The 15,349-nt window shown below is 46.9% G+C and overlaps 1 protein-coding gene across 1 annotated transcript in view; it reads right to left on the reverse strand.

Moving 5' to 3' along the window:
- Positions 1-8,800: 8,800 nt before the first annotated feature.
- The window catches only part of ST13 (ST13 Hsp70 interacting protein), a 271,413-nt gene continuing 264,864 nt past the window's right edge, over positions 8,801-15,349 (reverse strand). The window contains exon 12 of the mRNA XM_063940373.1: positions 8,801-9,303. Within this exon, the coding sequence (XP_063796443.1) occupies positions 9,175-9,303 (129 nt within the window). The 3' untranslated portion in view covers positions 8,801-9,174. The remainder of the gene's footprint in view (positions 9,304-15,349) is intronic.

A 15,349-nucleotide genomic window follows, 5' to 3' on the forward strand; every position in this document is an offset into this window, starting at 1 on the left:
CTAAGGGCTCAGGAGAGCCCCTAGTGTGCATCCAACCTCGGCCGGGCACAAGATCTAACTGAGGCTTGGAGGAGGGTCATAGTGGAAGGAGCCAGTGCACACCAGGTAGTCATAAATCTTTCTAGAGTGCCCAGCCTCCTTCGGAGCCCGCTATTCCCCATGGTCCTTACGGAGTTCCCAGCATCCACTAGGACGTCAGAGAAATAAGCAATATGAGTACATCATCAACTACATTTCAAGTATGTAGGAGAACATACTACTGAATCATCTTTAAACAGATCTACCATATTCAGATGCATCGCGAAAGATACAACAGTAATAGTATACAGACTTATATGCAATAGGCATTTATCTAACTATTTGTACTTAAAAAGGTAGATAGAGACTTAGTGCTGTATTACCCGTACTCAGTAGAGTGGGATACAGGGAGACACACCTCCCTTCCAGGACCGATCAATACACTTGCGAATGCTGAGTGGATCCAGACGCTACTAGTGTACACTGCCGCTCCATGAACCTATAGTGAACACAGACGCTCAGTGAACACAGATGCACCCGTCACACAGCCACCTATGCTGCGACTGGGTCCCCTTTGTGTACAGCGTCTCAGATGGAAGTGGGAACTCCGTTCATGGCGGGAGAACCGGAGGAAACTGGTCATGAACCAGGTGGAGGGACGACCAAAGGAGCGTCTGACTTCCCACTGCCGACATCAACCCTAGGGATCACGGCCTCATACTACCCCTAGAGCCTAGCGCTGGTGCACCATAGGTGTCAGCCGCGCCAGCGACTGTTTGGTTGGTAGTCTCCTCCCAAAACAGTGTGGCTGTGTCCATGTTCCCTCTCTAAGTGGAACCGATGCCTTACCTTCTCTCCGTGCTCCGGCCACAGGCTGGTAACGTCTGCTGGACTTGCTAATACATCCGACACAGACACCCACCGAAACAGCATTGTACTCATGGGTAAGTGTAGTCGCGACCCAGTGTGAAGTGGTTGGAGTGACTCTAAGGTACGTATAAGACGCTTTTTCTAAAGATCGCTCAAAAAAATAGGAAGACTATAAAAATAAAAAAGCTTATGGCTGCTAAAAAACCCAGCAGCCCTCTAGACGGGTGGTAGTCATGTGACCGCCGGTCGGCTGACCGACAGTCACATGACCTCCTCCGTGAGCCCGACGGCTCACTATCCCGATGGTCGGCATGCCGACCAACAGGGACTATTTCCACTCGTGGGTGTCCACGACACCCATAGAGTGGGAATAGAACCCGTGGCGACCGCAGGTCGCCACCGAGCCCGCAGCGTGGCGAGCACAGCAAGCCCGCAAGGGGCTTGCTGCACTCGCCCCTCCCCGCCGGGATCCCGGCGTCGGTAAGGAGACCGCCGGTCACCCGTACTACACCCCCTCTAGACCACTGTCCGGCTCCTGCCATACCAAACAAAAAACTGATTTGTCTGAGCCAGGAGGTGGAGATATTAGAAATTTTGAGAGTGAGCGTGCACAGGAATATGCTGTAGTACACTTAATCAAGTAAGGGTATAAATAGCCTAGTTTTATATGTATTGCAACGAACAAATGACATAACAGGTAGCACTGTGTCAGTTGTAGGATCCATAGTAGTAGCTGGTCCCATCTGAACAAAGTGTCTGACTTGAAGATACATAGAAAAGCACCTATGGAAGACACCAAAAGTTTCTCGCAAGTATATAAAAGAGAGACTGGTGCTTCCCGATTCAAAAACATCTCTGATAGCTGAAATACCTAACTTTCCATACGGTAAACGTTCTTTTTCCGGCAGGATCCACAGGATATGATGAAGCGACAGCGGATTTGCACCAATTGGTCAAAGCTTTTCAGCCTCCCAGCATGCAACGGGCCCATCCATATATTCCTTTGATAGATTCCTCTGATGTATGGTTACAACATTGTTCGTCTTCCATAAAATATCTGCACTCGGCAGCTCTACAAGAGGTCCATCTAAAGGTCCTGCATAGAATGTAGATCTCACATGCACAAAGGAAACACATGGTCCCGGAAGAAACTGTGAGATGCCAAAATGTAGAGCTATAGAAGCCTCCTTCTTCCATAATTTCTAGGAATGTGGCAAGATAAGGTGTTTTTGGGATAAAGTAGTGGCTTATGATAATAAAAAAATTTGTCCACTTGTTTTCTTTACTACTAAACTTTTTCCAATGGAATCTGGGAAGCAATTGTAAACTAATTCTACCAGCACTTACTGTTATTTTAACGGTAGCCAGGAAAATATTTCTGTCACACTGGATCACTAAATATCCTCCTCTTCTGTTGGAAGTTTAAAGTATGGTTTTAAAACTAATATAGTTTGAGTGCCAAGCCACATTGCCAGATATTAAGTCAGTCACTTTAATGAAAAATGGGAAACATACATTGTTCAGCTGAACCCAGTCACACAGGTTATCTCCTTAGGCAGGTCAACTGACTTTTGATTGTTCTCACATACATTGCACAAATTTGTTTGTCGTAAAGGTAGTGGAGAATCTATGGGGCAGATGTATTAACCTGGAGAAGGCATAAGGAAGTGATAAACCAGTGATATGTGCAAGGTGATAAAGGCACCAGCCAATCAGCTCCAATATGTAAATTAACAGTTAGGATCTGATTGGCTGCTGCCTTTATCACATTGCAAATATCACTGATTTATCACTTCCTCATGCCTTTTCCAGGTTAATACATCTGCCCCTATGTCCCTTGTTTGTCCGTGTCTTATCATCCCCCTTTTCCTTCATGCTCTCCCCCTCTCTATTTCTTTTAATATCACTTGTTATGGTATTATATCTAGTGATGAGCGGATTCGGTTTTACTCGGTTCTCAAAACAGCATCTTATTGGCTCACGGATGTCACGTGTTTTGGATAGCCAATAAGATGCCGTTTTGAGAACCGAGTAAAACCGAACCTCGCTCATCACTTATATCATGTTTCCATGAAGGGTAACGGTTTATGCTGAAATGTTCTGTCGATATGCACTTCTTCTGGTCGGCACTTTAACATCGCTGCAACACCTAATTATGGTGTTTGACACAATGACTATTCTGGTTCTCTTTCTTACTTCCTGGTTGCATTTATATTGACTTCATATGTATGTTCACATTGGTAGCTCCTGTCGTTTGTAATGCCCTATATGTTACTCCATCTCCTTTATGTCACAATATATATATATATATATATATATATATATATATATATATATAGTGAATCTGGAAAGTATTCTCATGCGCTTCACTTTTTCCACATTTTGTTATTTTACAGCCTTATTGCAAAATGGAATAAATAATTTTTTCCCCTCAAAATTCTACACACAACACCTCATAATGACAGAGATTTTTTTTTTTTTACATTTATGCAAATTTATTAAAAATAAAAAAACTAAGAAACCACATGTAGATAAGTATTCACAGTCTTTTTCATGCAACTCAAAATTGAGCTCAGGTGCATCCGGTTTCCACTAATCATCCTTGAGATGCTCCTACAGCAGTGATGGCTAACCTCGACACTCCAGCTGTTGTTGAACTACACATCCCAGCATGCCCTGCATCAGTTTTAGCATGGCCAAATATCAAAACTGATGCAGGGCATGCTGGGATATGTAGTTCAACAACAGCTGGAGTGTCAAGGTTAGCCATCACTGTCCTACAGCATAATTGAAGTCCACCTGTGGTAAATTCAGTTGATTGGACATGATTTGGAAAGGCACACAACTGTCTATATAAGGTCCCACACTTGACAGTGCATGTCTGAGCACAAACCAAGCATGAAGTCAAAGGAATTGTCTGTAGAACTCACAGACAGGATTATCTCAAGGCACAAATCTGGGGAAAGGTGCAGAAAAATATCTGCTGCTTTGAAGATCCCAGTGAGCATAGTGGCCCCCATCACTTGTAAACGGAAGAAGTTTGGAACCACCAGGACTCTTCCTGGCCGGCCATCTAAACTGAGCGATCGGGGGAGAAAGGCCCTAAGTCAGGGAGGTGACCAAGAACTCGATGATTAGTCAGGATAGAGAGAAATATGAATGCAGCAATGTACAGACATATACCGGATGAAAACCTGCTCCAGAGCGCTCTTGACCTCAGACAGGGGCGACGGTTTTCAGCAGGACAACGACCCTAAGCACACAGCCAAGATATCAAAGGAGTGGCTTCAGGACAACTGTGTGAATATCCTTGAGTGGCCAAGCCAGAGCCCAGCCTTGGATCCGATTGTACAGCTCTGGAGAGATCTGAAAATGGCTGTGCACAGACACTTCCCACCCAACCTGATGGAGCTTGAGAAGTGCTGCAAAGAGGAATGGACGAAACTGGCCAAAGATACAGATGGAGCCGTGCTCTTCTGAGGTGGCTCCATCGCAGGCGTGCACTCCCAGCGTGACTAGGCGATCAGTCCATGATCTGGTTCACGAGCAGCAGCAGCGAAGCTTCTTGTTGAGGCGAGAAGCCGCCATCATATCGATCTGCGGGTCTCCCCACCCGTCAACAATCTGTTGAAACGCCCGAGGATGTAATCCCTACTCCCCCGGGTGGAGGTCGTGGCGACTCAGGAAGTCAGCTTCCCAGTTGGCCACTCCTGAAATGAAAATTGCGGACAGCGCTCTTGCATTTCTTTCCATCCAGAGGAGTATTTTTGACACTTCTCGCATGCAGGCCCTGCTTTTCGTCCCTCCCGGTCGATTGATGTATGCCACTGCCGTGGCGTTGTCCGACTGAACCTGGATCGCCTGATCCCTGAGTAGAGGGGAGACCTGAATCAGAGCACTGTAGATAGCCCGAAGTTCCAGAATGTTGATCGGAAGTAGGGCCTCTTGGGCAGGCCACCTGCCCTGGAACTGCGCCCCCTGGGTGACAACTCTCCATCCGTCATGAGGAGGATCCAATTCTGAATCCTGAAACATCGACCTTCCAGCAGGTTGGAAGACTGTAACCACCACAGGAGTGAAATCCTGAGCTGGAGTGACAGCTGAATCATCTGGTGCATCTGAAGATGTGAAGCTTAGCACTTGTTCAGGATGTCCAATTGGAAGGATCTGGCATGGAACATTCCGAACTGTATCGCCTCGTACGATGCCACAATTTTTCCAAACAATTTTATGCAAAGATGGATGGAAACTCGAGCAGGTTGGAGAACCATGCGAACCATGTCTTGAAGTGTTCTCACCTTGTCATCTGGGAGGAACATTCTCTGAGCTACCGTATACAATATCATACCCAGAAACAGGAGCCTTTGAGACGGTTCCAGTTGTGACTTCTGTAGATGAGGATCCACCCGTGGTGAGACAGAAGTTGGATAGTGCGATCTATAAGGAGCAGTAGAAGTTCCCTTAAACTTGCTTTTATCAAGAAATCGTCCAGGTAAGGGACAATGTTGACCTCCTGGACTCTGAGCTGGAACATCATTTCCGCCATCACCTTCGTGAACACCCTCGGAGCTGTACACAGGCCGAAGGGCAACACCTGAAACCGGTAGTGATCGTTCAGTAGGGCGACCGCAGATAAGCCTGATGAGAAGGCCAAATTGGGATATGTCGGTAGGCATCCTTGATATCCAGGGACACGGGGAATTCCTGTTGTTCCGGGCCCATGATCACCGCTCTCAAACATTCCATCTTGAATTTGAAAACCTTCAGGTAAGGCTTCAAGGACTTCAGATTCAAAATGGGTCTCACAGACCTGTCTGGTTTTGGCACTACAAACAGACTGGAGTAGTAACCTTGTCCTTGCTGTAGCAGCGGTACTGGAACAATGACCCGGGACTGGACCAACTTGTCGACGGCCAGCAGTAGCTTAAAACGCATATCTTCCAAAACTGGCAAGCCTGATTTGAAAAATCATTGGGGAGGAGCACCATTGAACTCCAGTTTGTAACACTGAGAAATAAGGTCCCTTACCCAGGTACCTTGGCAGGAACCGTCCCAGATGTGGCTGTGGTGACGTAACAGAGCTCCCACCATGAGATCCCCTCGGGGTGGGTGAGCACCGTCATGCTGAAGTCTTTGTGGAAGCTGTACTGGTGCTCTGTTCCCGAAAGCCAGCAACGGCTGGTTTGTTAGGCTTACCTCTGGAGCCTCTAGCTGCATTGGAGGCACCCCGGGCCCTAGATCGAAATCTGGAGGACTGAAAGGACCGAGTAGACGTCCCGGGTAGGTACGCCCAGCAGGTGGAGCACTTGAAGGGAGAAACGTGGATTTCCCAGCAGTAGCTTTGGAGATCCATGCATCCAATTCACCTCTGAAGAGCCATTTAATTGTGAAGGGAAGAGATTCCACATTACGTTTGGAGTCAGCGTCTGCAATTCACTGACGTAACCATATGGCTCTGTGTGCAGACACAGCCATAGCAGTGGTTTTAGCATTTATATTGCCAATCTCTTTAAAGGAGTCACAAAGGACTCCTGCTGTGTCCTGAATGTGTTTTAGGAAAGTTACAGTAGTAACCAAGGTCATAACACCTGAAAGACCCTCTTGAATCAGAGTATGAATGGCATGTGTCAAACACCAACCAGCAATGACCGGTCTTTGAGCTACACCTGCAGCAGTGTAGATAGATTTTAGAGTGGTCTCTATGTTCCTATCCCCCTGGTCCTTTACCGTAAAAGAGCCCGGAGCAAGGAGCGCCACCTTTTTAGAAAGGCGAGAGACTGAGATGTCTACTGCTGGAGATTCTTACCAGAATTTCCTGCCTCAGGGGCAAATGGGAAGGTATTTAAAAACCTTTTGGACACCTGATATTTTTATCTGGATTTTTCCATGCTAATTTAAATAAACCAATTCTTTGGAATCAGGAAAGGTGACTGTCCGTTTGTCTTGTTGGAGGAAAAATGACTGCTTAGTAGCATCTTCCAAGGGGAGCTTTAACACATCTCGTACAGCCAATATGAGGGGTTAGATACCCAGTGTAGGAGTGGAATCCCCATCATCCCCATCCACCTGTAAATCATCATCAGAATCTGACAGGACTGCAGGCAAAGCACGTTTTTGTGCACCTGTAGTAGACAGCGGAGGATGGGAAGCATCAGCCTTGGCAGTTAGGCTAGCCACTGCTTGTTGCAGTTCTTGTGTTTTATTGGCATTGGCAGTGAGCTGAGATGACCTATCAGACATCATGATTTTTATATAGCCCCCAACCAGGAAGGCTCTGGACATTCTCCCATGTTGTTATCAGCATTTTGTGATTACTGACTACACTGCTCACAGGATATGGAGCCCGATGAACTAGGGGAGAATCTGGCATTACATACATTGCATGACTTCTGTTTCATCATAATGAAAGACAGAAACAATACACATACAACACAGACTGAATACAATATAAGCCTGCCCTATTGCATGTGAGAGGAGACACAGAAGAGAGGACCAAAGCATACCCAACGCTGTACAGCCCCAGTGAGAAAGTAAACTGTGCACTAATAGCGGCTCTCCCAATCTACACCCGGTGCCAGTGATCCTGTGACCGTTTTGAGGAGCTGCAGGAGGCTGCTGCTTGCTTATGCAGAGGAAGGCGCCAAAAAGCTGCTGAGCCCGCTCTGATGTAGCTCCGCCCCCCGCTATGGTGCCAGAGCTACTAACAAGTTTTATACTGGCAATGTCTCCACAGGCTGTGTAGCCTCACATAAATGCTTGGTACAACACACCTCCAGCCAGTCTCATGTAGGGGCACCCGCGGGGCCAATACGCCTCACAATGAACTGGGGGCCCCCCTAGCAGGGCCCCCAGTTTGTACTCACCACGATGATCTCCTTAAGGCTCTGTTAGGGGTGTGCGGCAAGCTGCGGCTGTGACAGCTAAGGCGCAGTGCCCTGCTGAACAAACAGCCCCTCAGGACGGTGGTCTTGCAGTGGAGAAGTGGCTCTGCACCTTATGAGGCCAATAACCATCTCCCCCTAACTCCCATGGCGCAGGTATGCTGTTGCCCAAACAGCATACCAAAATAAGTAAAAGTTCAAAATTAAATAAATAAAAACCCTGGAGCTAGCAGAGTGTACATCCTCTCATGAGGGTACTTTTTTCTAAACTGTCTGTGGGAGGGGGCATAGAGGGGAGGAGCCAGCACACCCAGTTGAAGAAATTTAAAGTGCACTGGCTCCTTTGGACCAGTCTATACCCATCGTACTAAATCTGTCTCCAATATCCCTTATGGATGCTAGAGAAATACTACGCTAGTGTTTACCTAGAAAACACTAACGTAGTATTTCGTATGCAGACACAGAAATGGTGGCACACAGAATATAGGCATGCCGAATATCATTGTAATCAGCAGAGTCTACCTGTGTGTCTTATTCGCATAGCAATGTAAAAAAAAAAACACACACACACACACAACCGGCAAAAAAAAAAAAAAAAAAAAAAAAAGAAGATGTATGATTCCATGGCTGAGATCAGAAATTGTTGAGCCCAGGACAGACCAAATAGGCAGGGCCCCCCGCCTCACCTCAAACCACACAACAGAAGGTTAACTGAGAAAATAGAATGGGAAGGGGGTTATTGGGGCTGTTGTAAGCAGAGCAGTTACAAGGGAAGGTGAAGAGGAAACAGTAATGAGGAGCTGATTGTGGCACTTCAAGGGAGATTGGATGGTTGCCCAAGCAGATGGCTGGCTGACAAGAGCACTGGGGAGGAGGGAGGATGTTAGGGGCACCAGCAAAGGAAGCAGGAGTGGAGAGGGCAGCTACACTGAATGGGTCACCTTTCTCCCCTTCTCGTCTCTGTCCGATACGCTTTTTTGCTGCTGTATGTTCACAATGTTAATAGAAACAAACAAAAAAAAAAATATATATTTTCTTTTTACAGTTCAGTGTTTATTATATTGCAACTCAAAAAGATATTGCTAAGAGAAGTGGCATTCTTGATTTTTGTGAAAAATGTCCAGTTATTCAAATTGTCTTTAGTATAATCCAGCTAAGATTGAAATAAGAAACAAAGAAAAAACATAATGTATGTCATCTTTCAGATCTATAAACATTTCAATTATCAGAATATATGGTTTTTTTTTTTTAACCTTTTGTTATCTGTTGTACAGTATTTATACAGCCATGTCATGTCACAAAGAATAAGAGACAAGAGGACAGTTGTGAGAACACGGAGATGTCCATGAGATCTTCTCAGTTACATTTCTTCACCATAATACTGTCGCTGAAAATATATTTAAAGTTATGCGCTGCCTCCGAATTTAGTAGATAACTTGCTAATCAGGTTCATGACTTTTGGGTTGCTCTGATACTTCGATATGTTGGCTGGGTTTTGAGCTACATCTTGAAATGCAGCCATCACTTCAGGATCCTGGGAGGCATGAAAAAAAAAAAATATATTATAGCATTATCAGGTATAATTGTCCAGTTCCACTAGAATATAAACCATGACTTGTGGCATGTAAATGAGTACAATGTGTAATATAAGTAATAAAGTGGTCCAGAAGGCATTATAATTTACCTAGTTTCTGTTGCAGAATTGTCACTCTAAACATGATAGAATAAGTTATTGAATGAATAGGCAGTTTAGAGCATTTATTGAAAACTAAATACACATGATTCATAAATAGAGGTATAAACAACTGTAATGCATCTTTTAAATCCATGGCTGTGGAGTAGGCGAGTAAAAGACAATTTTGGGTTAAGTCAGGGTGAGTGGAAATGTACCAGAAAAAAAGATGAGGAAATTTGGTCACTTACTGTTGAAAACTTTTCTCTAAAGCAGGCTGTGGGACACTGGACCATGTGATTGAAAGTTGGCATGGAGTGAACAGTGTCCCACAGCCTGCTTCAGAGAAAAGGATTCAACAGTAGGTGACGAAAAAGCCTCAGATTTCTTGCAGCAAGGCTGGTGGGACACTGAACCATGGGACGTTCAACAGCCACCCACAGGAAAGAACTGTACGCCAATCGTGGGCGTCATAAAGATGAAAAAACAGTAAAAATGAGCACATGAGTAGACCGAAGACCAGGAATCTGCATGACAGACCTGTTCTGCCTAAGCCCCATGTCACGCTGCCCAGGAGGCCATCACCAACCCAGTGGAATGTGTCAACACTGAACTTGTGGCCTGTCTCCCCGCACTTGTATAGGTTTGAGTATTAACTGTGGTCTACTTTGTAGCCGACCAACAGTGTATATGGGCAGTGTAAAGAACAAGCAGGGAATTTGTGCAGTGGACAGAAGTCATGCTGAAGTAAATTCACAGAGCAGAGCAAGATCATACCGATCCCACAAAGTAGTTGAAGGGGAGAGAAAAACCCCCCAAAAAAACAAAACGGAAAAACAAATTTCTTTAGTTTAAGTGGAAAGTAAAAAAATAAGATTTTACTCACCGGTAAATCTATTTCTCGTAGTCCGTAGTGGATGCTGGGAACTCCGAAAGGACCATGGGGAATAGCGGCTCCGCAGGAGTCTGGGCACAACTAAAAGAAAGCTTTTAGACTACCTGGTGTGCACTGGCTCCTCCCACCATGACCCTCCTCCAAGCCTCAGTTAGGATACTGTGCCCGGAAGAGCTGACACAATAAGGAAGGATTTTGAATCCCGGGTAAGACTCATACCAGCCACACCAATCACACCGTACAACACGTGATACCATATCCAGTTAACAGTATGAAACAAAACTGAGCCTCTCAACAGATGGCTCATAACAATAACCCGTTATTAAACAATAACTATGTACAATTATTGCAGACAATCCGCACTAGGGACGGGCGCCCAGCATCCACTACGGACTACGAGAAATAGATTTACCGGTGAGTAAAATCTTATTTTCTCTAACGTCCTAGTGGATGCTGGGAACTCCGAAAGGACCATGGGGATTATACCAAAGCTCCCAAACGGGCGGGAGAGTGCGGATGACTCTGCAGCACCGAATGAGAGAACTCAAGGTCCTCCTCAGCCAGGGTATCAAATTTGTAGAATTTTGCAAACGTGTTTGCCCCTGACCAAGTAGCAGCTCGGCAAAGTTGTAAAGCCGAGACCCCTCGGGCAGCCGCCCAAGATGAGCCCACCGTCCTTGTAGAATGGGCTTTAACTGATTTAGGACGCGGCAGTCCCACCGCAGAATGCGCCAGCTGAATTGTGCTACAAATCCAGCGAGCAATAGTCTGCTTAGAAGCAGGAGCACCCAGTTTGTTGGATGCATACAGGATAAATAGCGAGTCAGTTTTCCTGACTCCAGCCGTCCTGGAAACATAAATTTTCAAGGCCCTGACTACGTACAGCAACTTGGAATCCTCCACGTTGATAGTAGCCGCAGGCACTACAATAGGTTGGTTCAAGTGAAAAGCTGATACCACCTTAGGGAGAAACTGGGGACGAGTCCTCAATTCTGCCCTATCCATATGGAAAATCAGATAAGGGCTTTTGCATGATAAAGCCGCCATTTCTGAAACACGCCTGGCCGAAGCCAAGGCCAATAACATGACCACTTTCCACGTGAGATATTTAAGATCCACGGTCTTCAGTGGTTCAAACCAATGTGATTTTAGGAAATTCAACACCACGTTGAGATCCCAGGGTGCCACTGGAGGCACAAAAGGGGGCTGAATATGCAGCACTCCTTTTACAAATGTCTGAACTTCAGGTAGTGAAGCTAGTTCTTTTTGGAAGAAAATCGACAGAGCCGATATCTGCACCTTAATGGAGCCTAATTTTAGGCCCATAGACACTCCTGTCTGTAGGAAGTGCAGAAATCGACCCAGCTGAAATTCCTCTGTTGGGGCCTTATTGGCCTCACACCAAGCAACATATTTCCGCCATATGCGGTGATAATGTTTTACCGTTCCATCTTTCCTGGCTTTAATCAGCGTAGGAATGACATCCTCCGGAATGCCCTTTTCCTTTAGGATCCGGCGTTCAACCGCCATGCCGTCAAACGCAGCCGCGGTAAGTCTTGGAACAGACAGGGCCCCTGCTGCAGCAGGTCCTGTCTGAGCGGCAGAGGCCATGGGTCCTCTGAGATCATCTCTTGAAGTTCCGGGTACCACGCTCTTCTTGGCCAATCCGGAACCACGAGAATTGTCCTTACTCCTCGTTTTCTTATTATTCTCAGTACCTTTGGTATGAGAGGCAGAGGAGGGAACACATAAACCCACTGGTACACCCACGGTGTCACTAGAGCGTCCACCGCTATCGCCTGAGGGTCCCTTGACCTGGCGCAATATCTCTCTAGTTTTTTGTTTAGGCGGGACGCCATCATGTCCACCTGTGGCCGTTCCCAACGATTTACAATCAGTGTGAAGACTTCTGGATGAAGTCCCCACTCTCCCGGGTGGAGATCGTGTCTGCTGAGGAAGTCTGCTTCCCAGTTGTCCACTCCCGGAATGAACACTGCTGACAGTGCTAACACGTGATTTTCCGCCCATCTGAGAATCCTTGTGGCTTCTGCCATCGCCATCCTGCTTCTTGTGCCGCCCTGTCGGTTTACATGGGCGACTGCCGTGATGTTGTCTGATTGGATCAGTACCGGCTAGATTTGAAGCAGGGATTTTGCCTGACTTAGGGCATTGTAAATGGCCCTCAGTTCTAGAATATTTATGTGTAGGGAAGTCTCCTGACTCGACCATAGTCCTTGGAAGTTTCTTCCCTGTGTGACTGCCCCCCAGCCTCGAAGGCCGGCATCCGTGGTCACCAGGACCCAGTCCTGTATGCCGAATCTGCGGCCCTCTAGAAGATGAGCACTCTGCAGCCACCACAGTAGAGACACCCTGGTTCTTGGAGACAGGGTTATTAGCCGATGCATCTGAAGATGCGATCCGGACCATTGGTCCAACAGGTCCCACTGAAAGATTCTGGCATGGAACCTGCCGAAAGGAATTGCTTCGTAAGAAGCCACCATCTTTCCCAGGACTCGCGTGCAGTGATGCACCGACACCTGTTTTGGTTTCAGGAGGTTTCTGACTAGAGACGACAGCTCCATGGCTTTTTCCTCTGGGAGAAACACTTTTTTCTGGACTGTGTCCAGAATCATTCCCAGGAACAGTAGACGTGTCGTCGGAACCAGCTGTGACTTAGGAATATTTAGAATCCAACCGTGCTGGTGTAGCACCTCCTGAGATAGTGTTACTCCTACCAACAACTGCTCCTTGGATCTCGCCTTTATTAGGAGATCGTCCAAGTATGGGATAATTAAAACTCCCTTTTTTCGAAGGAGTATCATCATTTCCGCCATTACCTTGGTAAACACCCTCGGTGCCGTGGACAGACCAAACGGCAGCGTCTGGAATTGGTAATGGCAATTCTGTACCGCAAATCTGAGGTACTCCTGGTGAGGATGGCAAATGGGGACATGCAGGTAAGCATCCTTGATGTCCAGGGATACCATGTAATCCCCCTCGTCTAGACTTGCAATAACCGCCCTGAGCGATTCCATCTTGAACTTGAATTTTTTTATGTATGTGTTCAAGGATTTCAAATTTCAAATGGGTCTCACCGAACCGTCCGGTTTCGGTACCACAAACAGTGTGGAATAGTAACCCCGTCCTTGTTGAAGTAGGGGCACCTTGACTATCACGCGCTGGGAATACAGCTTGTGAATTGCCTCTAGCACAGCCTCCCTGTCCGAGGGAGTTGCTGGCAAGGCTGATTTGAGGAAACGGCGGGGGGGAGACGCCTCGAATTCCAGCTTGAACCCCTGAGATACTACTTGAAAGATCCAGGGATCCACCTGTGAGCGAGCCCACTGATCGCTGAAATTTTTGAGGCGGCCCCCCACCGTACCTGGCTCCGCCTGTGGAGCCCCACCGTCATGCGGCGGACTTGGAAGAAGCGGGGGAGGACTTTTGCTCCTGGGAACTAGCTGTTTGTTGCAGCCTTTTTCCCCTACCTCTGCCTCTGGACAGAAAAGACCCGCCTTTTCCTCGCCTGTTTTTCTGGGTCCGAAAGGACTGTACCTGATAAAACGGCGCTTTTTTAGGCTGTGAGGGAACATGGGGTAAAAATGCTGACTTCCCAGCTGTCGCTGTGGAAACGAGGTCCGAGAGACCATCCACGAATAACTCCTCACCCTTATAAGGCAAAACTTCCATGTGCCTTTTGGAATCTGCATCCCCTGTCCACTGCCGGGTCCATAAGCCTCTCCTAGCAGAAATAGACAATGCACTTATTTTAGATGCCAGCCGGCAGATCTCCCTCTGTGCATCTCTCATGTATAAGACTGAGTCTTTAATATGCTCTATGGTTAGCAGAATAGTGTCCCTGTCTAGGGTGTCAATATTTTCTGACAGGGAATCTGACCACGCAGCGGCAGCACTGCACATCCATGCTGACGCAATAGCTGGTCTAAGTATAATGCCTGTGTGTGTATATATAGACTTCAGGATTGCCTCCTGTTTTCTATCCGCAGGCTCCTTCAGGGCGGCCGTATCCGGAGACGGAAGTGCCACCTTTTTAGACAAACGTGTGAGCGCTTTATCCACCCTAGGAGGTGTTTCCCAACGTGCCCTATCCTCTGGCGGGAAAGGGAACGCCATTAGTAATTTTTTTGAGATTATCAATCTTTTATCAGGGAAAGCCCACACTTCTTCACACACTTCATTTAATTCTTCAGATGGGGGAAAAACTACGGGTAGTTTTTTCTCCCCAAACATAATACCCTTTTTTGTGGTACCTGGGTTTAAATCTGAAATGTGTAACACCTCTTTCATTGCCTCAATCATGCAGCGAATGGCCTTAGTGGACATTAGATTAGACTCATCGTCGTCGACACTGGTATCAGTATCCGTGTCGACATCTGGGTCTGCCATCTGAGGTAGCGGGCGTTTTAGAGCCCCTGATGGCCTTTGAGACACCTGGGCAGGCACAAGCTGAGAAGCCGGCTGTCCCGCATTTGGCATGTCGTCAAATTTTTTGTGTAAGGAGTCGACACTTGCACGTAATTCCTTCCATAAAACCATCCACTCAGGTGTCTGCCCCGCAGGGGGTGACATCACTTCTACAGGCATCTGCTCCGCCTCCACATAATTTTCCTCCTCAAACATGTCGACACAGCCGTACCGACACACCGCACACACACACCGGGAATGCTCTAAATAGAGGACAGGACCCCACAGAAGCCCTTTGTGGAGACAGAGAGAGAGTATGCCAGCACACACCAGAGCGCTATATACTGCAAGGACTAACTGAATTATGTCCCCTATAGCTGCTATAATATTTACTGCGCCTAAATTTAGTGCCCCCCCTCTCTTTTTTACCCTTTTTCTGTAGTGTAGACTGCAGGGGAGAGCCAGGGAGCTTCCTTCCAGCGGAACTGTGAGGGAAAAATGGCGCCAGTGTGCTGAGGGGGATAGCTCCGCCCCTTTTTCGCGGACTATTCTCCCGCTTTTTTAAGGATTCTGGCAGGGGTAATTATC

This window comes from Pseudophryne corroboree, chromosome 9 (genome assembly GCF_028390025.1).
Source record: "Pseudophryne corroboree isolate aPseCor3 chromosome 9, aPseCor3.hap2, whole genome shotgun sequence".
In the NCBI taxonomy this organism is placed as follows: Eukaryota; Metazoa; Chordata; class Amphibia; order Anura; family Myobatrachidae; genus Pseudophryne; species Pseudophryne corroboree.